Source organism: Rhyacophila brunnea, unplaced genomic scaffold (assembly GCF_057557595.1).
Source record: "Rhyacophila brunnea isolate RB1 unplaced genomic scaffold, BYU_Rbru_1.0 scaffold_10, whole genome shotgun sequence".
Classification (NCBI taxonomy): domain Eukaryota; kingdom Metazoa; phylum Arthropoda; class Insecta; order Trichoptera; family Rhyacophilidae; genus Rhyacophila; species Rhyacophila brunnea.
The window spans coordinates 44,682,272-44,708,019 of NW_028232752.1; the positions used below are offsets into that span (position 1 = coordinate 44,682,272).

The 25,748-nt window shown below is 34.1% G+C and overlaps 2 protein-coding genes across 2 annotated transcripts; both read left to right on the forward strand.

Annotated features, from left to right (window-relative positions):
• Positions 1-1,129: 1,129 nt before the first annotated feature.
• On the forward strand, positions 1,130-25,722 carry LOC147079261 (GATOR complex protein Iml1-like). The gene is given in 14 exon segments (XM_085954997.1): positions 1,130-1,460; positions 3,642-3,791; positions 4,560-4,602; positions 4,604-4,717; positions 5,541-5,808; positions 6,656-6,798; positions 7,085-7,272; positions 7,767-8,117; positions 17,969-18,095; positions 18,819-18,970; positions 19,730-19,942; positions 24,146-24,308; positions 24,465-24,566; positions 25,175-25,722. Coding segments are annotated over 12 exon segments (1,809 nt in total). The 5' UTR covers positions 1,130-1,417; the 3' UTR covers positions 24,163-24,308; positions 24,465-24,566; positions 25,175-25,722.
• LOC147079262 (uncharacterized) lies at positions 10,510-15,205 on the forward strand. The gene is made up of 4 exons (XM_085954950.1): positions 10,510-10,671; positions 14,221-14,301; positions 14,411-14,569; positions 14,760-15,205. Exons 1-4 carry the CDS (start codon positions 10,566-10,568, stop codon positions 15,071-15,073), a joined length of 660 nt encoding a protein of 219 aa, XP_085811076.1. The 5' UTR covers positions 10,510-10,565; the 3' UTR covers positions 15,074-15,205.
• Positions 25,723-25,748: the final 26 nt, after the last annotated feature.

Genomic DNA, 25,748 nt, shown 5'->3' on the forward strand with positions numbered 1-25,748 from the left:
GTATTAAAAATCGCCAATAATTCACCGTATAAGTACCCTTAATTTGAACTAAAACACAATTTGGAAAACGTTAATTTAGTGTTTCACACTGCCTTTAATCTTAGCGGTAGGTAGGGGGACCACCAAATATCCTAGCCTGAGGGCCCGTTTCAGGATGTTAGGACCATGGTGTAGCTACACCGAGTGCAATAGACAAAAGACCGATAAACGAGAAATTAGGCTGTGAAGAAGAAAAAGAGCCTATGGGACTAATTTACATTCTCCTCCTTGGGCCCCCCCCAATATTATATCCTGGGTGCGCCACTGCATGGGTTAATGAGAAATGGGACCAGTCTCAGGAAATAAAAACTAGAATTGAGATCGCAAGGAGCGCCTTTCTCAAAATGAGACGCCTCCTTAGCAATCGAGATCTTAACCTAGGTCTGAGACTGCGTATGGTACGTTGTTATGTTCTCTCAATTCTTTTCTATGGTATAGAAGTATGGACGCTAAACCAAGAGATGTCACGGAGACTTGAAGCTTTCGAGATGTGGCTGTATAGACGCATCTTCAAAATTCCTTGTACTGACCGGGTGACAAATGTTGAAGTTCTCAATCGAATGGGGAAGGACCGAGAAGTTGTACGTAGTATCAAAACCAGGAAACTACAATACCTCGGCCACATTATGAGAGGACAAAAATACAGCATTCCCCAACTCATCATTCAAGGAAAGATCAATGGGAAGCGTAGCAGAGGACGGCGCCGCATTTCGTGGCTTAAGAACCTCCGTGATTGGTACGAGTTCAACTCCACCGAACTGTTCCGGGTAGCAGACGACAAAGATAAGATCGCCTCGATGTTGGCCGACCTCCGCTAGGGGATGGCACAATAAGAAGAAGAATAATTAATAATATATTAGGTATATAAAAACCAAATTAATAATTATGCACTTCAAGTTTATGCCTATTTTGTACCTATTTTAACTTTGACCGAAAACAATAACAAAAATATTTTTGTGCCCCTGTGAAATATGATTTGTGTGGATTACACCCTACACCCTTTTTCCTTGCCAAGGTCGATATGAATTAAGTATTCCTGAATGTTTTTGATTATTGCGATTGGTTAAACTGTTTATATGAATCCAGCTTCACATCAATCTTGACCTTCAAAAACATGACAGCTGAATTTAATTACCTATTCCACTGTGTGTTTTCTGTCACATAAAAATATTGTGTTTTGCTTGCTTTATATCACTCATCAGTCATCACTCATGGAGATAGTCAGAAATGATTGATGACATTGATAGATTCTATAAAACTTGTAGTATTAAATCGTGCGTGCAATTTATTCGCGAAAGACGATAAAACCACAAATACAAATTGTGTTGTTATTTACGGGCTTTACGGCAATCGACGTTATCGTGCACAATAATTCAGCATGAAGCCTTTCAAGTTGATTGTGCACAATAAAAGCTTCAGCAGTAAGTATACACATGTTTATTAATAATACAATACATATAGTTATTCAAATTGTAACCGATCAATGTTAGCAGATACTTATTGAGGTTTCACCAGCCTAGATTGATGGTTACCACCGAAATTTATGAGTTTGTCTATCTAGCGGGTTTTAGGGCTTTTTTGTGGTTTTTTAGCCCTGTTGAATACCAACCACTATATGACAGCATTTTTCCGGTGGTTGTCCACTCACCGAGCAACATGTCCAGCGCGTTGCCATTTCACCTGCTCAGCGACCTCTATCACGTTGCACACTATTGTCTGCCTCCGTATCCATTGTTCTCTTTATGGTCTGTTTGGGTTATGCACAGCATGCACCTTTCCTTGCCAGATTGTGCTACTCGTCATTTTTGGATTGTTCTTACATTAAGCGTCCATGGTTCACATGTATATGTGAGCACTGGTAGCACACATTAGTAGCATAACATTTTACGGTTAAGACACAATGTATGGTCACCTTTGAAGATACTATTCAGGCAACCGAATGCACTACGTGCCAGGTTGAAATATACCTACCCAACAGATTATTTCAAAATTTGGTTGCTATCAAAAGAAGTGAGAGGTATGCATACTAGCGTAAAGTTTACGTAAATGAAAACACTTTTTTGCCTATTGTCTTTACTGCCACTCCACGCACTGATATATTATAAAATAATAGAGTGGCGAGACGATCTACTGGTATTACTTATGACATAAAGCGTGTTTTATAATATCTTCGGCCAATGGCGAAGAGTGGAAGTAGGCTTTGGAGATCTGACAAAAATAGTGCAAGCTAAACTTTCTTTGAACTAAAAATACAAATTGCGGATAGTGTTGTTTAGTTTTTAAAATTCTGCCTAACTAAAATTATATATATAATTCTGTAGTAAGATGGCAAAACACAATACAGTAATATCTCCAGACCAAAACCAGACGAGTGTCCAATTAGTGAAAACGGCGGATTATAGTGCATAAATACAAAATATTGTAAAAATTAAGACAGGTATTTCGTAAAAATAGTTTTTATTGAGAAATTTGTACTAGCAACTTTTTTTATGATCAAAATCAATAATGTATTAAATTATAGGTACATATTAATTATCATTAATCAAATCACTTGTTCAGTGTCGTTTGTTTTTTTTCTGAATATTGTTGGAAGATTGTGTCATGAATGCGTTGACGGTAGCATTATTTTCCTCTGCCCATTTAATGGTAACGCGTTAGTCCCAGATGGTGCATCTTCTGATTTGACTATGAGCTGCGGTCGGTTGACAATTATTGTCTTCATCCTCAGAATCCAAGCCTCTTGATGTATTGATGAGCTCGTCTTCAATTGGAAGTGGCGCATACTCCTCAGAACTTTCTGCTATCCATTCTTCTAAAACAATTCGTGTTAGCTCTGAATCAATTCTTCTAATGGAACTGAGTCTTCCGGTTCCCAGTTTTTATCATCTTGTTTCATAGAGGACCACAGCTTTTTTCACGATTAAACTATTGCTCGTCCCGGTAGGTTGTTCTATGCCTCGTCGACGGCGGACAGCTGATATAGGCACGCGGCGGACTAGTGAATTTAACATACGAATACCGGCGAATTATAGAGCTTGATTTTATGATTTAACTAGTAAAAATAACAGCGGATTATAGTAGTTGTCGGATAATCGAGCGGCGGATTACTGAGAGAGTACTGTATGTCTGTTTTTCTAAATTGTTCAGGAGAGAAATTTTAAGCTTGGAAAGAAATTCAAACAATGGGTGGGCTTTATCACATATTGACAGCTTATTTCTCCAAACCTATAATACCCAGACATTCCATATATTGATATCTTGTAGATCCCACTGAGACGAGTCTGAAGGTATACATAACTCAGTTTACCAAAAATATCATGTTTTGTTATCTTACTAAGTACATAAATCATACATAATTTTAGGCATTTTATAGATAAAATAATTGTTTTTTATCTTATAGTTTGGTCTAGGCAAAATTTTAAAAACTAACCACCATCTGCAATTTGTACTAAACAAATTAGAGTTGAATTTTTGTCGTATCTCCACCGCTGCAACAGCAGGCCAAGATTCAGTTTTTAGATTCAGCTAAGAAATATTTAATTTTCTCCCTGATTTATTCGTCAATAAAATAACTATGATCTTTCTTATTCTGTTTCTTTCAGCCGAGGATCTGATTGTAAACCCTCAAGACTACCCAGGGATAAAAGTTGGCGATGTTGTAGAGATATATCATCCGGAAAATGGATTCTCCCGCCTTCTACTTCAAAGAAGAGTAGAGAAGTTCAAAGAAGACTTGCACGGCACAAGCAGAGGTGCACATCTCACAATCATAACTTAGATTTAAAACGATACGACCGATTAACAAAGGGTGCATGGATGGCATGCTAACATGATACTCTTATCGGCTTGATACCGAAGTTTTGATTCAAGTCTTTAATGTAACCCCGGGCACACAGATTTGTATTGCTAACGATTAAACATAATGTCATGGTTTCATTCTTCAATTTTGTTGACTCTACTTTAGGATGCATTGCATAGTGGATGTTAATTAAAATATAATTATAATGCATAGCTCTTTTAAGATAGATTTCATTTATAAATTATTTCGTATATCATGACACTAATTATAGATTTGTTTAATAATGTCGATGTGTAGTACATTGTAATATAATATACTGTTTTTATACTGGAAATATGTATATTGAAATTTGGCTAAACAGAATTTTGATACAAGAATATCCATTTGTTGAAATACAGTGTCACCGTGGGAACAAGAAACGTGATTCGCAATTATATCGGTATTGATTGCTATCATTGAAACAGGCATTATAGTAAATGATACCAATACACCTGCGAATTGTCCATGGTGACACTGTAGAACGATTTACCTATACAAGAGAGATAATATGTATAGAAACTAATTTTTTGGCTATCTTTACAAATCTACTGTATGCTATTATTGCGACATCTGTTCACTATGTATAATGTTTATTATTTTTGTTTTCGGGATAGTTAAAATTTATTTCTTACTTGATTTTGATTATATATTATAATTAAACATTCAGAAAAACTTTTTGCAGACACGACCAGCGTAGACCAAACTATCGCGACATTCTTTCAGCTGCTCAGTCTACGTGAATATCGTCAATCCCAGCGATGTCGCTCTCGACTCTATCGAGTTCACTTTCAAAGATCAGTACTTGGGTCGTTCAGAAATGTGGCGGTTGAAAAACCACTTTGATTTCTGAATTTTGTTGAAGCTACCGTAGACTGCGGTCACTTTACACGAAAGTATGCTTCAGACCGGTATTAAGTTTAATGGCATAAAATATATTTTGTTGCGAAGCTCTGGTATAAACAGAATTGAATTTAGAAATTTAATACAATTAACTAAATTATTACTATCAAATAAATGGTACTTGACGAGATTTCAATTGAAATTATAATTGGTTAACGTTTTCTACGAAACCCATGTTATGAAAAAAATTACTCAAATAGAAAAGTACAAATCTTTCAATTAGGATTGAATTTATCGCCCATCTATATTTATTACTCCATACCACCTTGACGTCAATCGTCTGCACATTGGAGTGCGATCTACATAGCAGCAACGGTAGTAGCGTGAACTGGCCCCTGTCATAAGGCGATGCTGTGTTGGCAATTATCATAATTTTGGTGCAGTTATATTATATTTACACAGATACACGCGATAGACATTTTCATAGTTATTAACAATGCTTTAAAACTTGCATAGACAACTGAAATATGAACCATACACTATATAAATTTACACATTTGCCATAGAGTATAATATTATTATACCATGGAGTAATTCATTCACCGAGGGACTTTTGCTACTAGGAGCTGTTTTATCACATAGTTTTTATGAGGATTGCTTGAATTTAATGGACCATTAAAGCATGAGAAATCGATGACAAGTCAGACAATTATTCACATCCAAGATATTATTACAAAAATAGCAATGTTCAATCGTAATAGCCTGTTGTTAATTATTGTCATAAGCATCAGCCAATAATGATGCTGAAATAACATCTCTTTTAGACCAATACCTGTGTGTACCTGAACAAGAAGATAGAGTACTGTGGAGGATCAATCCCATGCCAGGTTTATGAGATGTGGTCCCAGGGAGACCGGGTGGCGTGTGGAGTCATCAACGACGATACCAAAGTGGTCTTCCGATCATCCACCTCCATGGTGTACCTCTTCATTCAGATGTCGTCGGAGATGTGGGACTTCGATATCCACGGAGGTCTTTACTTCGAGAAGGTGGTGAACGGCTTTTTGGCAGACCTTTTCGCCAAGTGGAAGGTGAGGTGTTATTTATTTATTTCAACCGATAATTAACTGAAACACCAGACTAATCCGTATCTGTGAAGTTTGGAGTATGTAGTTTTGTGTGTCCAGCGGATACCATGATCCTAAATTGAGCTGATGTCGGTCATAGCAAGACCGTACAAGTTGTGACCTTTACAAATTTAATAATACCTTCATCACATTTTTTGGATGTGTACAAAAGCCGTAGCCAGACCCTGCCGCTCTAGCTCTAGCTCTCTAGATCTATCTCAAGCCATTTAACCATAACGATGAATCTCTTAAATTCAAAGTTATGTTTTGTAAATGGTTAAATTTATAGAGTTTATAAAATATCAAAACTATTTCTTTACGTTAAACTAGCGAAAGCTTGCAAATTTGTCTGCATGAAATACTGGTAGATATACGGAATGAAGAAAAAAACTGATTCAATTCCATTCGTTTCAAATCAATGAGATGGACAATGGTTCGATCTAGGCGCGATCCCTTCTACCTGCATCTATCTATTCCACCACTGTTATCTGACACAAGTGTGTTATTCGATAACAGTTGAACGTAGGTGTGCGACTCTATACCCACACCTTATCTCACCTCTCCACTGCTGTTTTCCGAGAAGTTTTTATCTTTTAACTTCGGAACTTGAGATATTGAAATAAACTGTATTAAAATATTAGTACTAACAATGTAATTCATAAACTGTTCTAGTTTCATCAATATTGCTCAGTGGTTTTTGAGTTATAACGGAACATACATGCAGATACTTTTTGTATTAGTAATAAATTAGCAGTGAAATTTTTATGTAATTTGAATTTTGTCTGATACTGTAGATTTAATTATTTTCCAGAAACACGGCAGTAATCATGAAGTCACGATTGTGCTGTTTTCTAGAACCTTCTACAAAGCAAAAAGCTTAGATGAATTCCCGCTGCACATGAGGGAGTGTTTGCAAATGGACTACAGGGGACGTTTCTATGAAGACTTTTACAGGTAAACAACTTAAGAAAACCTTTTGACACACGTTAAAAATTGAGAAACTGGAATAGAAGCTATGCAAACCCACTCATTGATTAAAATGTGAAATATGATTACATTTCGTGCGAGATTCACAATCAACAATGGTTTTAACAAGTAACAACGCAAATCCAATCAAGATCAATTCATTATAAATTACATAATAATTGTTGTAAAGTTATGTACACTAGGTTACTGCGGAAACAATGCCTAGAGAACCGATTAAGTCAACAGAATAATATTTGTTTATTTTTTTGTCTAGGGTTGCCGTCCAAAATGAGCGTTACAAAGACTGGTCGAATATTCTTCTGCAGCTAAGGAGACTCTTCACCGACTATCAAAAAATAGTTTTACAATATCATGAGAGATCTAACATCGATATTCCATCGGCCACCAATTCTACTGCTGCACAAGGAAATTTCTTGGAAGTTTTGAATATGAGTTTGAATGGTATGTTATATTGATTTTATTTCTTCTTAGGTAGAGCATAATATAGTAGATGTATAGTGACTTATTATATGGTAGAGCATATAATAAGTCACTATACAGAGCCTCTATGAATTCTTGTCACTCACCAAGTTATTGAGCATCCTACAGCTCAGCTGTATGCACCCTGTGGATGGTATATAGCAGTCTTCGAGGACATGGCAATCTCTGTTTGCTTTAAAGAAAAGGCAGGCCAGGTTGACACTATCTTGAGACATTCATAGGATTTGACCGTGCCAGTTCAATGTCTTCAACTTAGATGTAGCATAGGCTACATGATCCATTCTTTTGTTTCTAACATAGCCATACCTTAACATAGGCACACCCAACATCCACTACAAACATCTTTTCTCAAAGCTTAGTACATAGATCGTCTTTGTAAGGTGTCATGACTCGCTACCATCTAATGCAAGTGTTCATCATGGATTGTCTTGTAATAAAATTTTCTGTATTTTTAGTATTCGAAAAGCATTATCTGGACGGAAGTTTTGAAAGAACCGGACAGTTGAGTGTCGTAATCACACCAGGAGTAGGCGTATTTGAAGTGGACAGAGAGCTCACCAACGTCACTAAACAGCGGATCATCGACAACGGTGTGGGTAGCGATCTGGTATGCGTCGGAGAACAGCCCTCGCACGCCGTGCCGTTGCTGAAGTTTCACAATAAATACACCACTATCAGCTCTGTAGACGATGACTCCATGCCGCATTGGATTAATCTGTCATTCTATTCGACCAATAAGAAGGTGGCCTATTCTAATTTTATACCCAGGATTAAATTACCTCCGAGAATAACACAGGAACCATTGCAAAGGTAAGATACTATTTATATAAATTTAATATGTGTAAAGGAAAAGGGAGATAATACTTACAATCTGAAAAATGAGCTTTAAAAAAAATAATGCATGATGACAAAAGGAAGGGGTCAAATCAACCCTTCTGAATTAGTAAATTTCATACAGTTCAGATACAATGTGATCTAAAATAAAACACAATCTTTTTTGGCTCTTAAAAGTAGTGATTTAAAATTAATATGTCCTTTTTCCTTTGCACATGAAAATATAATATGTGTATATTTTACTTAATATCGACTGTGGAAAGGAAAAGGGGCGCAACCCTCAGTTTTTGCAAAGTAGGTTTTATTTGTTAATAGCAAAGTATACGACTCAATACATTGTGTGCCCAAAGGATTTAAGCTGCAAATGACGAATTATTATCAAAATTTAGTTTTTAATTTTTGGAAATGAAGGGCATGTGAATTTTACGTCCAGGAAAAGGGGCTCAAACCACATCAATGACATTATAAGTCTTTCAAGCAATCTTTTATGGTAAGGAAAAGGGCGTTAAGCAACTTAATCCGTAAATGTATGAGAATAATGGAAGTTTTACTGAACGCTGACGGCCGGCCGACTCAGGTATGAACCATAGATAAAGATTAAGCCACCTACAGTTCTCGCCCGCTCGTTTGACAGCCAGCACGTATTTCGACACTCTCTCCGTTAAAATTCATTTAAAATATATCAATTAAGTGAAAATGGCAACAGAAAGAAGTAAATATATTCTTAAAATGTGTGGTGTCAACGTGGATGAAATAAACAACACAAAGAATAACGGTAAGTAAGTCCTTATAATTACGCCTTGAAATATTTACGCCGCACAAGTGAAGCGTCATCATTAATTCTCTGTATATTGTTATAAAACATTCTGTTACAACTTATATTGTGTCTTAATCATTGGTTAATGATCTCTTGTTCGTATTAGACCAGAAAATTATTTAAATATTTGCTATATGTACTACAAACACCGCACTGCGGTTTATACGAGGGTGGGTCAATAATTCCTTAGAAAAAAGCATTAAAACAGTTTTTATTTTTGTATTTTTATTTTATTTCTCAACATAATCTCCTTGGAGCTCAATACACTTGGTTAGACGTTTCTCAATTTTTTTTAAACCGTCAGAAAAATAAGTTTTCGGAAGGTCCTCAAAATAAGCATTTGTCCGATCGATGACTTCTTCATTTGCAAAAAAACCTTGTCCACTTGGCCATTTTTTTAAGTTTGGGAAAAGGAAAAAGTCACTGGGGGCTAAATCTGGCGAATACGGTGGGTGGTCGACCAATTCGAACTTCAATTCTTCAATTTTAGCCATTGATCGTAAACATGTGTGAACACGGGCATTGTCCTGATGAAAGAGGATTTTTTTCCTGTTTAAATGAGGCCATTTTTCTTCAATTTCGTTTTTTAGCTGGTCCAATAAAGATGCATAATAATCCCCTGTTATTGTTTTTCCTTTTTCCAAATAGTCAACGAAAATAATTTCACGTGCATCCCAAAATACAGTAGCCATAACCTTACCAGCTGATTTTACGGTTTTCGCCTTCTTTGGACATGGTTTGTCTTCGCAATCCACTGCTTTGACTGTTCTTTCGTCTCGGGAGTATAGTGGTGTATCCATGTTTCATTTACAGTCACAAAGCGACGAAAAAATTCATCCGGATTGCGTTGCATGAGCGACAACAGGGCTTTAGAGGCCACCACCCTATTGCGTTTATTGTCGACTGTGAGCAAACGCGGCACCCATCTTGCAGAAATATTTTTCATGCCCAATTTGTCATGTAAAATAGAAATGACGCTACCTTTTGAGATCCCTGTAACCTCAATTATCTCACTCAACTTTAATCTTCGGTCACTTAACACCATATCGTGGATTTTATTGATCATTTCTGGTGTAGTCACCTCTACAGGACGTCCTGAGCGTGGTTCATCCTTTGTTGATGTACGACCACGTTTAAATTCATTTAACCAGTTATAAATAGTTGCAAGTGAAGGAGCAGATGTGCCGTGAACTAAATCCAACTCATTTTTTATTTCCTTTGCTGTTAACCCTTTTATATTAAAATGTTTAATAACAGCTCTAAACTCAATTTTCTCCATTTTTCCATTTTCCACAAGCAATTTTTTTTTTAAATGTACGAAAAACACACAACAACCCGACCAATCTGATTGAAACTTCGCAGCATACTGAATCGGTAGTGCCGCTGCATGAAAACAAACCGCTTACAGTACTAGTCGCGCCACTTGTCGGCTTTTCTAAGGACTTATTGACCCACCCTCGTAGGTTATGTGACGTGTCAAACACATTTCTAAACTGAACTTGGTCCTAAATATGCTTATATTTACGATTAAAATCATTGTAATGGAGAAATATTATAATTATATACCGTATTATTTATAGTGATAACATAAATCCCGAGTAAAATGCATTTTTTTTTCATTGTTATAAATGCCGAAGCTACGTGTGTCTGGGAGCCACTGATGGAGATGACAAGTGATAGTCAAGAAGCAAATACATCAGCAAATATTGGTAATTTGTTATATTATTGTAAAGAACTAAGATGAGCTTGAATCTATATGTCTATCTATATAATTATATAATAAAATATTTGCTATATGAATACGTGTATTAATTAAGGCGCTAAGTACCAAAAAGTAGTTTTGCTTGTGGCTACAAAATACTGATTTGTCAAATAAAATTGTATGAAGCAGAAATTTTGAAAAATGTAGTTACACAGTATGAAGCAATCTCGGCAGCTTCTATAATTTTAAAACTTAAATTTATTTTGAATTTCCACAGTACATAGCTTTGAAATTGACATTTCCGGTCAGGGTGTAAGTACCACGCAAATAATCTTATTTTAAGGTCTAAGTACTAGCTCAGGGACGCTTGTGGGATCTAAGTACACACTGATGACATTTTCAATAGAGATGGGTAAAATATTATAAATTAAAAAAAGAAGGTTTTTCGATACTTTTGTTTTAATAATTCAATTATTTATTTACCTACTCCTAATACAACCATTCTGCGTTTTATTTCGGCGATGTGCATATGACCATAGAGACTATAGAGCAGTGGTTTCCAAACTGTATGTTACTACGCCTCCCTTTTAAAAATAAACTAATCTTGGCGCCTCCCCCCCCCTTTATTTCATTAAATAATACAGACACCTTTTTAAATAGTCAACAATGTACCAACACAAAATGAAAAAAAATAAACAAGGTTTTACTAAGTACTTATATATTCATTTTTAAATTAATTTGTTTTTCATGCGATGAATGTGCTTGTTTATTAGCACATACAATTTCAATAGAAGTCAATCCAAATTTATCATGTTCATTGACAAATGGATTCTATCATGGGCCCCTTATCCTAAAGCGGGCCCCAAGATCAGGATCTTTCAACTAAATATTTAAAAGCCCCGAAAGAAAACAGCGCCGCAGGCGACTTTTTTACAATTAATAAAATAATATTAAAAGTGCATTATCAACTATTACATAGAACTCTGCAGTAAATAGGCCGGCCATAATAAAATACTTGTTATGTTATGTTGTTATGTGTGCAGTGATTCCCATTATCCTTTACCTGTAAACAATACCCAGCCTGTGTCCATATTATAAACAGATAGATACTGGTGATAAAACTGATAAATTATCAATAATTATTTTGAATTTTGTTTTGTATTAAGTAGGTACATTTGTGAGTCAGTCAATATCACACTTTGAAATGTTTTAATTTATATAGTACCTAGTACACATTTTTTTTTTATTTGATACCGTACAACTTAGCAATCATGAACTAATTAATATAAAATATATTCTTAATTAATTAAAGGATGTATATTTCCCATTTAATTCAATAAGGCATAATTAATTAATATTATTATATTCTGTAAATTATTGAAGAAGTAGGTACAATGTGTTTTATATATATATATATAACTAGCTGAAGTACCCGGCTTCGCACAGGGTCGCTTCGTGGTTATATTTATCTTAGATATTTAAAAAATATTAAGAGGTAATTATTTTTTTAATATTAAAATATCTGTCTAATACAATATGGCAATATGAAAATAATTCTAATAGGAGTAAAGGTCAAACAAAAGAACACTAAATTAAAATCAAATCCCAAATATGAAAACGTTAATAATGTTATTAATATGTAGTAAAAAAAATCAAAATTGGATGGAACAAACAAACAACAAACTTTGTATTTTATATAATACTAATTTAGAAACCTTCGCAGGTGTGCGCACAACAACATAGTGACAAAAGTTTCATTGCAATCGGATGAATGGTATAGGAACGCATACGAATTGAAGAAGAAGATGATTTTCTAATTCAGAAACCTTTGCGGGCGTGAGAACAACAGTTGATCAAAATTTCATTGCAATCGGATGAATGGTATAGGAACGCGTACGAATAGAAGAATAAGAAGATAGTTGTACTAATTCAGAAACCTTCGCGGGCGTGCGCACAACAACTGGTCAAAATTTCATCGCAATCGGATGAATGGTATAAGAACGCATACGAATAGAAGAAGATGGTTGTACTAATTTAGAAACCTTCGCGGGCGTGCGCTAAACAACTGGTCAAAATTTCATTGCAATCGGATGAATGGTATAGGAACGCATACGAATAGAAGAAGATAGAATAAAAGAAGAAGATGAAAATGGTTGTATTAATTCAGAAACCTTCGCGGGTGTTGGCACAATTACTGACAAAAATTTTATTGCAATTGGATGAATGGAATAGGAACGCATACGAATAAAAGAATATAGAATAGAAGAAGAAGAAGATGGTTGTACTAATTCAGAAACCTTTGCGGGTGTTACCACAACAACTGACGAAGGTTTCATCGCAATCGGATGAATGGTATAGGGACCATACAAATAAAAGAAGATATAATGATGAAGAAGAAGAAGAAGATAGTTGTACTTATTCAGAAACCTTTGCGGGTGTTACCACAACAACTGACGAAGGTTTCATCGCAATCGGATGAATGGTATAGGAACCATACGAATAAAAGAAGATATAATGAAGAAGAAAAATATAGTTTTTCTAATTTAGAAACCTTTGCGGGTGTGCGTACAATAACTGACGAAAGTTTCATCGCAATCGGATGAATGGTATAGGAACCATACGAATAAAAGAAAATAGAATTAAGAAGAAGAAGAAGATGAAGGTTTTTTCTAATTCAGAAACCTTTGCGGGTGTGCATACAACCACTTAACAAAATGTCATCGCAATCAGATGAACGGTATGGCAGCGCATAAAATGCGAATAAACAAACAAACAAACAAACAAAAATTGATTTTTATATATTAGATATACTTAATATTCTGAATTTCAAACCAAGAAGAAAAATGTATTTTTAAAAAAAAGTTGCTTAATATCGATATTATAACATTTATAACGATACGCATTGAACATCACTAGCGCTTTCTTGACAAATTAGCGGATTGTGTGAAACAATTATAAAAAATGTAATAACCTCAGAATTTCGAGGTTTTTTGGCTGGAATCACTTTACTATTAATTGTGGAGTACTCTTGGCCACTAGTTTTTAGTTTTTTTTTTACATTTTGGACACTTCCTTCATCTTTTTGGCGAAGTTTTTTAACAGAACTCGTGAGTGTCAACACACCGTTTTCAGCCATTTTATATGGAATGCCGTTAAACACTGCAGTGGTACTTACACCCTTACAAATAAAACACGCCAATGGACTTACATCGTCGCCAGATTTAAATATTTTATTGTATTTTTTTGACATGCTTAAGACACTTAGACCATAGTTAATAGTATTGGCGTTGGTACGTAGAACAGTTTTCTATAAAAATGTGAGTTTTGAAAATGTTGGTACTTAGCGCCTTAATTAATACACGTATTCATATGTACTGCAAACACCGCAATGCAGTTTATAGATTATCTGACGTGTCAAACACATTTCTTGGTCCTAAGTACGCTTATATTTACGATTAAAATCATTGTAATGGACAAATATTATAACTATGCACCGTATTATTTATAGTAATAACATAAATCTCGAGTAAAATGCATTTTGTTTTCATTTTTATAGATGGCGAAGCCACGTGTGTCAGGGAGCCACTGATGGAAATGACAAATGCTTGTCAAGAACCAAATACATCAGCAAATATTGGTAATTTGTTATATTATTGTAAAGAACTAAGATGAGCTTGAATCTATAATATATGCTAGTTATTATTATAATCATTGGCACTAGTCTTAATGTGTGTACTTTTTCACAGATCGAAATGACTACTCGTACATGCAGTGTGACATAAATACCATGGAATTTACTGATGCGGATGGCTGTCCAATTTACGTTATGCCTTTTTATCCAGATGGTCCTTCAACGAGCCGGTCCATTATCATATTACCAGCACCAGGAACACCACCAAACGAAGGTATACTTTACAATTGTTTGTGATCTAGATTAACTTTGAAATTAACTTTGAAATGAACTTCTTTTTTGAGTTATTGACAGCTGTTTGGGCCATGAACTCATGGTCAGAATGATCTAAAGATAGCTGACATAATTTAGTAAACTCATGATATTTTAGTATTTATAATTATGAATTGTCTCATTTGTTATAGATTCAAATGCAGCAATATCGGAGGATATCGTTGGAAAGGATGCTTTGAGAAAACCTCCGAAGAAAAATATTAAAAATCTCAGGAGAGAAAAGAAGTCTAAAGGCCTGGGTTACACACATTACAACAATGAAAATAGTATCGTGCCAAATAAAGGAGTGAAACCGGTGGCATGTCAAAACATGAGATGCGTCAACAAATGTTGCAGCAATTTCAGCGAAGCAGAGCGTCATGAAGTGTTCGACCTATACTGGAAGCTTGACGAGTCGCAGAAGCGTTTTTTTTTTAATTACTTGCATTACAGAAATAGAAGTTAAACGCAGGTATTGAAAAACTGGCCCTAACGTTAAGCACAGAAACTCAACATTTGCTTATACTTTGCCAAAAAATGATGGTACAATACATCAAGTCTGTCAACAATTTATTATAAAGACGTTTGACATATCGCAAAAATTGTTGCACTATACGTTTTTAAATAAAACTGACATTAATACTCCTCGGAAAGACAAACGAGGCAACAGAGTCCCTGCCAACAAAACTTCCACTAGTCAGACATCGCGAGTGATGCAATTTATCGAAATGTTGCCGGCAGTTCCGTCGCATTACAACCGTGCGAATACACAAAAAAAATATTTGACGTCTGATTGCAAGAACTTATCGAACATATACCGAATATACCAAGCCCACGAACAGACTGAGAATCGTAGTATTGTAAAGGAAAGGGTGTTTAAAAATATTTTTTTGAGCAAATTTAATATCGGAATTCATGCGCCAAAAAAAGACAAATGTATGACTTGTGAGAAATATAAGGAGTTGGCACCAGAAAAATATGACCAACAATTTTTAAAACACTTAAAAGAAAAAGAGCTGACAAAAAATATTTTTGATAGAGATCAAGCTCGAGGAAAAGATGATACAACATTTGTGTGTACATCTTTTGACCTTCAGAAAGTCCTCAACACCCCACATGGTGAGAGCATGCTTCTCTATTATTCGAGAAAATATGCCATGTACAACCTAACCCTCTACAAAAGTGTTACACGTAAGGGACATTGCAATTTATGGGGGTAAATTGATGGGAACCGAGGATCAAATGAAGTATGTTCTATAGTTTATGATTATTTACAGGAAATAGACAATAATGGCGGTAAATCAACTGTGGCACTTTATTGTGACAGCTGCCCAGGTCAAAACAAAAATAGACTAGTAATATCTATGCTATACTTTTTTGTAAATATAAGTAAAAATGTAAAAGAGTTAAGCTTAAATTTTTTGTTGCCAGGTCATACATATATGCCCGTAGATTCTATGCACGCATGCATTGAATCTAATTATCGCAAAAAGATTATTTGGGCACCATCAGAATGGCCTACCATTCTGACAAATGCCAGAAATAATCCGGGGCCATTCCATGTAAATGTCTTAGATTATAAATCATTTAAAAACTGGAGACCCACCCAGGAATATGTGTTTCCTGCAAACGCAAAATCAAGCAATGGGAAAAAAAATATGATTCGAGACATCCGTCGAGTCTTTTTCTCAAAGGGGTCGGGGGTAATCAGATTTAGTAATTCATTTCTTGAAACAGAGGAGCAATATAATTTTGAAGTCAAAACTCGGCGAGACTGCCGACAAGGCCAATGCCCTGTCCCAAGCCCTATATTTGAAATCACTTTCAATAAATCCTGCAAAATCGAAGGATTTAATGGAATTGTGCAGGAATTCTGTGATTCCTAGTAGGTACCATGCCGAATACAAAGCCATGAGTATGTCGGAAGATGTACCGGACGTTTTGTTGGAGACAGACGAGGAGGATAATTTATACAGCCTTTCTACAGCTGATACAGAATAATCGTACATGTGTTTCTAAACAATTGTATTTTATTTTTTATTACTCTATTTTAATGATTATTAATATTTCCCATTTGCTTGATGAAACTTTACTGTAGTTTGTTTTTAATTAACGTATATTTAATATACTCTACATCTTGTAATAAAGAAGTCTCACTATATTCTTATTTTAACATCTTTCATCATTTATTTAATTCATTGTTTTATTGAAAATAAAACTAATTGATTGTTCTTATAAATTATTATTAAAATATATTTTTGTTGTATCTATATTGTAAATTTCATGTTTGTAGTATTAATTACTATGTGTTGTCTTGTAAAATTATTATGTTTGCCTCTTTCACTATACTTAATAATAGGTAATTAAAAAAAATATATTTTATACTTCATTATTGTGTCCTTTTATGTTGTAAATTTAATGTATTATGTGTCATTTTTTTTTGAAAATAATAAATTATGATTGTTCTCATTTTAATCTTAATATAATTAAACCATGAAAAAATAATAAATAAACACTATAAAGAAAATACATCCATAAGAATTCCATTTAAAATAAGTGAGGAAAAAGACTATTTGCTGCATAAGTCCAATGTATTTTATGAATGCGACATTTGAAATTGGTAAGGAAAAAGGGTGTAGGCTGTCTAATTCTCAAGAATTTGATAATTTTTGGTAAGGAAAAAGGATGTTACCATCATTTTTATCGGTTTTTCTCTAATAACTTACATAATTAATGTCAGATTGGGAAAATAATACACTAAATTATTAATCATTATGAACTTGAAGTCTATGTATATTTTTTATTTTGATTTTGACAGAAAATCATTGAAAAAATGTTTTTTGTTCCTCCTGTAAAATTTGTTTTGTGTGGTTTACGCCCCTTTTCCTTTTTACAGTCGATATAAATATACTAGTTTGCTTGTAAGCATATATTGCGCAATTGATGGTTTCGTGCATTTGTACATTAAACAAACCCTGGAAAAGCATCAGATACACGCATTTTAGGCAAATCCTAGAAAAAATCTTGGACCGAAGGGGATTCCAAATCACATCCATCGATTGTCAGGCGAATTATCTAACCATTAAGTTACCGATGCAAGTGTCCTTCATGCGGATAGTAATTTCTAATACCGACGTAACTGAGGATGTTTTCAAATTTAGTCAACTATCTTTGCAATTTCATTACCAAAATTGTGTCAAGATCTTCTTTTAACCTGATCAATCAACTTGATTTTAAACTTCTTCTGATGAACATAGATCCATATTTTTGGCAGTTCATATTTTTTTTATTCGATCGAATCCGTGCAAGTGGTCATCATTAATTGTAAAAATATGTTTATACATTATTATAATGATGACATTTCAGGTATATGAATCAGATAAGAAATGGAAACTAGTCAAAGAAGATGAATACATCCACAATTCCCTATTCCACTATGATGCTTATGATGCCCAAGTCTTTCAATTACCGCCAGCTCATGAGACATGGTTTGTACCCTTTTCATTAAAAAAAAACTTATAAAAATTGGTTTATTCTTTATCTAATGTCCATCTCTATGTACGTTAATTAAAAATAACTCTTGACATTGGAATAACACTCGGCTGTGAATCAATCATGTTCACTCTTTTCAAAATATCTCATATTTATCAGTATTGGCATATGGCTCATACGAGCAAAAAAACAATACCTTCCAGCGAAGTGTAAATAGTGAAAGAAATTATTATAGAATCCGCGCCGCATATGGATAGTAATACCCTCTAAATTGACCTTGTAATTAGGCTGAAACTGGTTTCTGACGGTCTTATAACATGAGTTGGCTGCGATGTATACGGATAGTAATATTACATTTTATAAATGTCCAAATATAATTATGTGGTTTCCTCAAAACCTGGGTGTTTTCCCAGAGCATTGGAACTCATAGCTTGTTATAGTGTTAAAAATAATAATATATTTAAAAAGAATACTTATCCTTGTGGGTGGCTATAAAAATCTGCCTTAAACAGACAATTGTACAATTTGGTTGTACAACTGGTTGTCAATCTCCGTATGCATGCCTTGTCTTAAAATTCTGTACACATTGTACAAACTGCGTAGCCATGTTGTATTTTGGAAACTGCTGTTGTTTTCAGTCTTAATCTCAAACTACCATTGCCTAAATTTGAATAGTTAATCTGAAATATCGGTATTATATATATATATATATTTTGTAGTGTTCAGCGCGTGTGCCGCACTAAAAAAACATCGGTGGCCGGACTGGAAGGCATTCACTGTGAGAAGAGTCCACCGTGCACTATCAACAGAAGAAGAATGATGTCCGATCCGGACATTCACCACAATATTCCAGATAAACTATCGGGATCAGGTTTGAATATAATCATTTCTTACATGAATGATTGAAAGATCTTGAAAGAAAGAAATCCAATCTGCATCGAGGCTGTATTTGTGATGTATTCTCGTTCTTCTCTTTTTTATAATCATGTGAAAGAGGTTGGTACAATAATCAATCTTTATTAAAGGGTGAAAGACAGAAATTAAAAATTTGGGATATCTTTGCGAGCTATGTACAAGTTTTTTAGACTATACAATAATTAATGTACATGCCGATATGATCCCCTTTTTTACACATCATAGAAATTAATATCTTATAATCACATAAAATATATTATTAACCATAAAAGAGTTTTAATGAAAAGTTTACCAAACATATTTTACTATAAAATTTAAAATGACATAAAAATTGAACCAAAGCACCAAATATGGCTTTATTCTGAATTTTAATACTGGGTCACAAAAGTCGATTGCCAAAAATTAATACAGTTTGTTGAGCGCTATACTATATTAAGTTAATTTCATCATAATTAGAAATAGAAAGGACGCACATGGTTCAAAGCACATTGATGCAAATCCAGTGAATGCGGATTCAAGTTCCGCTGAGCATCATATTATTTTTCAAAGATTTTAGATATAAATATCTGAGGTGTTTTCAAATTATGTATGTTCAATAAACCTGTGGTTGAAAAACATATTACATAATATTATATTTCGACAGGTAATTGAAATAGTTTTATCATTTCTATTTGTATATTTAATGGTCCACTTGAATTGTTGTTGTTTACTATAGTGAAATATCGGGGTTCGCGTGGTGAAGGTGGTGAAGGCGGCAGCCCCACAGGTGCATCAGAAGCCCAGTCCCCCGGCGGAGAGCGTCCTGACAGTGGTGGCAGCGCGGCTGTGGTACGCGCAGGCCGAGCCCTCATCAAACCCTTCGATCCTTTGCACGTCACCGTCAAACTCACCAGTAACCGACAGAGATGGACCCATATTTTCCCCAAAGGTGATCAACACATACAGTGCTTTATTTACCTCCGTGTATTCTTTTAATATTTTCTTTGGTAACCATTACCAGTAATATCATTACAAAAAAAAACTATATAAAAATTATTTTTTAACGTCTCGGCTTAATACCCCGTTACATATGCATGGATTTACTGCTGATAATACATATTATCGCGGCCATAACATGAAAATGTATGTGTAAACACGTATTGTAGAATGACATGGCGAGCCTGCCAGAAAAAAAAACCAACTACACTGCGCAGAGCATTTTTGACGTATATCAATTTTCACAACCTATCAAATAGCACCATACGATGACAACGCGTCGCGCTTACACTTGAAGAATGAGATTGGTGTGATAGTCAGCACTATTACGTGTAAACAGTTATTATCGCAAAGTTTAATTTACACACTATCGGTAAATATCAAAATAAGCCAAGTCCGCACGGACTTGGTTGATTTTGTGACAAACTAAGCCATGTCCATATAAAAAATCCATTTTTTGAAGTATCTATAAAAATTACATGAAAACTAATAATGTGAAACTTATTAGTTTTAAACATTCTATAATCGCAATAATATAAACTTTCATCTTTGTGACCGTGTACACAAGGAAACAAAAAAGCTGTTTTTCTCCTTCTCATACATTATGGACATGGCTGAGTTTGAAATGTAGCGACACATCTATAGAGATATTAGGTTGGGGTAGGTTAGGTTAGGTTAGGTTGGGTTAGGATAGGTTAGGTTAGGTACCTAAGGTTTTTTTTTTTTAATTCGTTTATTGAATTCCTTGCTTTTTCGTACAAGGGTTATTACTTAAGTATTACATTATTCATATTTCATTTACATAATTTACAGTTAAGCACAATATTGTAAACATAAAGAAAATAATATATAAAATATAAAGAATATTAAAATATGTGTTAAAGTAAAGAGTTAAAAAAATACAGAGATATTATATAAAATATAAAAGAAAAGAAAGGATATTTTATAAAAATTTGTGTTAAAGTAATGAGATAAAAATACAGAGTTAGGTTAGGTTAGGTTAGGTTAGGTCAGGTCAGGTTGGGTTAGGTTGGGTTAGGTTAGATTAGGTTAGATTAGGTTAGGTTTGATTAGGTTAGGTTAGATTATGTTCAGTTTGGTTCAAAAAAGATAGTTATACAATCTCATGACGGCATCTGCGCCACATTTACCAAAATTTTCATCGATGAACCGAAAAAGATATACCTAGGTGGTGTTATTTGGTTGTAGATTTATCTACATCAAATAATAGGTATATTATGAACGATGGCAGCATGAATATATACCCATTTATATTACTGCTTTAAACATTATTTATACTGACACCTAAGCATCATTTTTGCGATTGCCTTATAATAAATTGTATTGCCGCAACAATTATTAGTTTGACATTTGTGAATTTCTACCTTTTCTTTGTGCGATATATTATTTATCGGTGAAAACAATTTTACAAATGTGTGCAGTTGTCAAAATTGAGTGAATTTATATTTACAATGAGTGATTTATGATTTTTGTTTTGTGAAACAAACTATTTTATGTGATTTCATCTTTTTATTTGTGAAATCATTTAATATATGTGAAAACTACTTTACAAATGTTAAAGATATTTTTTTTTACTGAATTTTGATTATAGCAATGTGCTATTAATTCCCACCCGTTAAATAATTATTAGTCGGGGTGAGGCAATGACGTATTAAATGGACAACTCATTTCATATCGGCGAGCACGAGAAATAGTGCACGAAACTTATTCACAGATGTATAGGTAGACGTCACGTGATCAGATGACGTTGCATTTCCATTATACAATATCGAGCTTCGAGAATTTTAGAGTAATATAGCCTTTATTGTAATGGCGTATTAATGTCATTGCGTTAGAAATAGATTCTCGGGTTACTTACGTCCTTGGAGATTCAGCGAAACGCTTCGAGGCATTCAGCGAAACGCTTTCAGGCGCAAACTGGGAATTCTGCCCTTAATTAATAACTTTAAATATTTTTGTAACTCGTTATTTATATTATTATTCTTTTTGTTGTGTGTATAATAAATACATGCCTTTATCAATTAATAACACAGTTTCGAAGTATGAATACAGAAGAAAGTAGGTACCTATGATAATAATACAAGAGAACGGAGGTAGATAAATATAACAAAAAAAAAATAGTCAAACACAATTAAATTTTTATTGAACGCCATTTATTCGAGATAAAAACAAGTTATAAAAATATATTATTATTGTATGTTTGACGTATGTACCTTCTTTCATTTATTTTCAAACAGGCGATACCAGTTTCATCATTACGACATTTTCAACTGAAAGTTGATCCGTGGAAAATGTTATAACAACGATACCCGTATATTATCAAATCATGGTAATGATAACAATGGTATTGTTAATTTAATTATTATGACATAAACAATGAAAACAAAAAATATCAAGAAACAAGTTATAAAAAATACACGATAAGCAGACCAAACGTTGCTTAAGGGCGCCACATTATGAGGGGCGGCAAATTATGGAAGAAATACGAATATTACGTAGTTTTGAGAAAAGTTGTTTGTCTAAACAAAATATTCTTTGCTACGGCGCTAACAAACCATACAGTGTACAAATAAATATCAACGAATATGTAATTAGATTTTCACGCTTTGATCATATTGCTTTGCTTAAGATGTTTGAGATTAAACAATAACATATTATGATGATATTATGAATGATGGTTATTGAATTGCAATATAATAATTTGGTATAATTTGAAGCGGCGTTTAATAAGAATATTTTGAAACTGAAAATTGATCCGTTGAAAATGTTTTAATGACAAAACCAGTATCAGTTTATTGGAGAAAATATTATTTCAGCATGAAAATGATAACAATTCTATTACTATTTATTTAAATATTATAGAATCACAACAAGAAATGACAATAAAATCAAGAATCAAGTTATAAAAAATACACGATTAACGTTATATTATAGGTGCATGTTTTAATAATTCAGAGAGCAAGCAAACAGAGAAAACAACAGAAAGTAAATAGAAATATTCATAAAAAGTAAATGGAGCACATGATATGAGATTATTATCTTTTGTTAATCGACGAAGTCCATCCCATGTCGTGATGAAATGTTTTCTATCAAAATGATCAGAACATATTACACATTCATCCGATGGTGTCCAACATGGATCGCATCTTAATACTCTAAGTATATATGTCCAATGTAATCGCCTTTCTGCTTTGCGAGGAACTCTAAAATTTAATGAGAGATAATAATGACAATAAAACCGCTAAATCCATTGACATAATACTACTATTCTCCCTTCTTCATTATTTCACTTTTTAATTTGTAGCGATTCAATTATAAAAATATATACTTCACAATACATTTATCGATTTCGCGACAAAAAGTATTTTAAATTAAACAAACGATGTGAAAAAATATGTTTAATTACATATAATAAATTGAAAATAATATTACCAGTCCGTTCATGCAAATCAATTAGCTGAAGTACGGTGCAAACAGTACTACCATATTTGAAAAATTGAACGAATATATACCTTACTGTCATTACAATACGGACCAAATTTATAAATCACCATTTGTGCGTTGAGCCCTTATAGGAACGGAGAAATCATCGCTGCCTGCGTAAAAATGTTCGGCCATTTCTGTCAAATTGTTCTGTCATTGAATTGCATCGATATTTTGTATGGGCAGACCCAGCGGTGTCGCCAGACCGCTTGCAAGCGGAATGTTCATTTGAGCGAAGGATACCGATATTAAAATATGAATTTCGCCATCCGGCAGACCCGACACAAAGTGAGTGTCATTTTATTTTCCACATGATTCGTCCATATAAATTTCATTGGGGTGAGGAGAGAGGAGGCATTATAGCCATAGATAATATACGTAACATTTAGCTTATAGCTACACTTTTTAACGGTCAAAAAAAACAAAAAACTCATACCACATGCATACCACGATGCCCGGCGAATTTGTTGTTGATGGTTCAGGCGTTAGAGAAGCGGTAAATAACACTACATTTCATTTCTGAATTTACTCGTCTCGTATTATTTTATCCATTTATACTATATGTTCAGTTATTTTGTCGATTGTTTGACAGATAACTTCATGTTATATTTTTCGCTTGTTTTTGTTCTTACATATTTTATATTATTCCTAGGCACTGTCCACGGTTGAAGAAGAACGCCGACGACCGACAAAGAAACAATGGCGTTGTCCAAAAGTGCCAACTTTTGTAATTCCTATGCTCAGAAGAATTATTGCTCAGAAGAGTTATTGAATCCTCGTGCTCGTTTGCCACCTAAACCACGTTTGATAAAACGGTATGTCTCTTTTCAATATTAATAGTGTAATATACGGTAAATATACCATATCATAGTTACCTAGATTGAATACTTAATTCGATAACTTCGAATAAATATCCATCTGACGAGATTTTTCTGTTTACTCTTGACTACTTACTTACTTTTATTCTTTAGGTATGAACTTCCACCACCTTTTGCAGGAAGTCTAAGTGATTTAACTGCATGGACAGAGGCTGTAGACAAGTCACTCAACCAATTCGAACGCCGTGCCGCTAGGTTGAAATCTGATTATCCTTATTATTAATATTATGACTCGAATCTGCAGGTATTCAGTGGTTCCAAGATATAAAAATAATAATAAAATGCGACTTCTATATTTTGACCGATGCGCCCATGCATTCTATCTATGGCAGAGATTATCGTAAACGATAAAGCTCAAATGTCTACTCAAAATCCTGCAATCCCTTGCATTTGGCACGATGCATCATTAAAATTATTTTTTAGCGCTATTTAGCACCATTTTATTCAACTCAAATGATCAGGATTAAAATTTCTTATCCAAGAATCATGAGTAGATCTTCCAAGCATCGATCCAGAGATAAAAAACATTGTAAAGAAATAATATCCTATTATTTAACTGCGTAATTATTATGAATGGCAGTCTTTTATTTCTAAAATAAATTTGATGCTTAATATGTTCCTCTATTGTCATTTTGGTCGTTTCCTCATGGCTGAGGATGTGACCACCCTGATATTCAGTCATCTACTCTCCATCCCGCTCGGTCTTCTGATTCTCAGGGCTACTAGTAATTTTATTGTTATGGAAGTCTGTCCATATGAATTTTCTAGTGTAGTTTTCTTATATCACCATGATCTTTTTTTAGAGCTGACGAATTTGAACTACTACAGTTGGTGAAAACCCAACAGACTCGGATGAAACATATTGATGACACGTTGAAAACGTATTCAGAATATCGTGCAAGAGTAGCTGGATTAAGGTATTCTTCAATAATGTTTTTTATTATGATATCTCTCTTGAGATTGCTGTCATCAAGACTGAAATATTGACTAGACTGATTTTTGGTTCTGTAGTACTATGGCTGTTTCCAAAGCACTAGTTCCAGCTTTTAACAGGTCTACCCCAACATTTTTTTTCTATCTTGCAAGTGGTTGGCCTCATGGCTTCCATAAGGGGGGGTTGACAGGGCTCTGGCCTGGGGGCCCGGGCTTAGGAGGGGCCCGGAGTGGCGGGTCGACCAGATTAGTGATATAAATTTGAATTAAATATTTGCTTTAATTGTGAAAAAAGTCGCCTGCGGAATTGTTATCAAGAATATTAACATTTTAAAATATTTGGTTATGCGATGCAATTTTTGATGGTTGTGTCAATATTCGACAACTCTATAATCCTAGTAAGTAGGTAGATGCTTTCAAAAATACAAAAAAATGCTAAAATTA

Excerpts from the sequence above, each read along its gene's own strand:
- LOC147079262 (XM_085954950.1), top strand. The coding sequence starts at position 10,566 with ATGCATTTTTTTTTCATTGTTATAAATGCCGAAGCTACGTGTGTCTGG. Across the intron at positions 14,302-14,410 it reads AAATACATCAGCAAATATTG|ATCGAAATGACTACTCGTAC; the intron begins GTAATTTGTTAT and ends ACTTTTTCACAG. Across the intron at positions 14,570-14,759 it reads AGGAACACCACCAAACGAAG|ATTCAAATGCAGCAATATCG; the intron begins GTATACTTTACA and ends CATTTGTTATAG.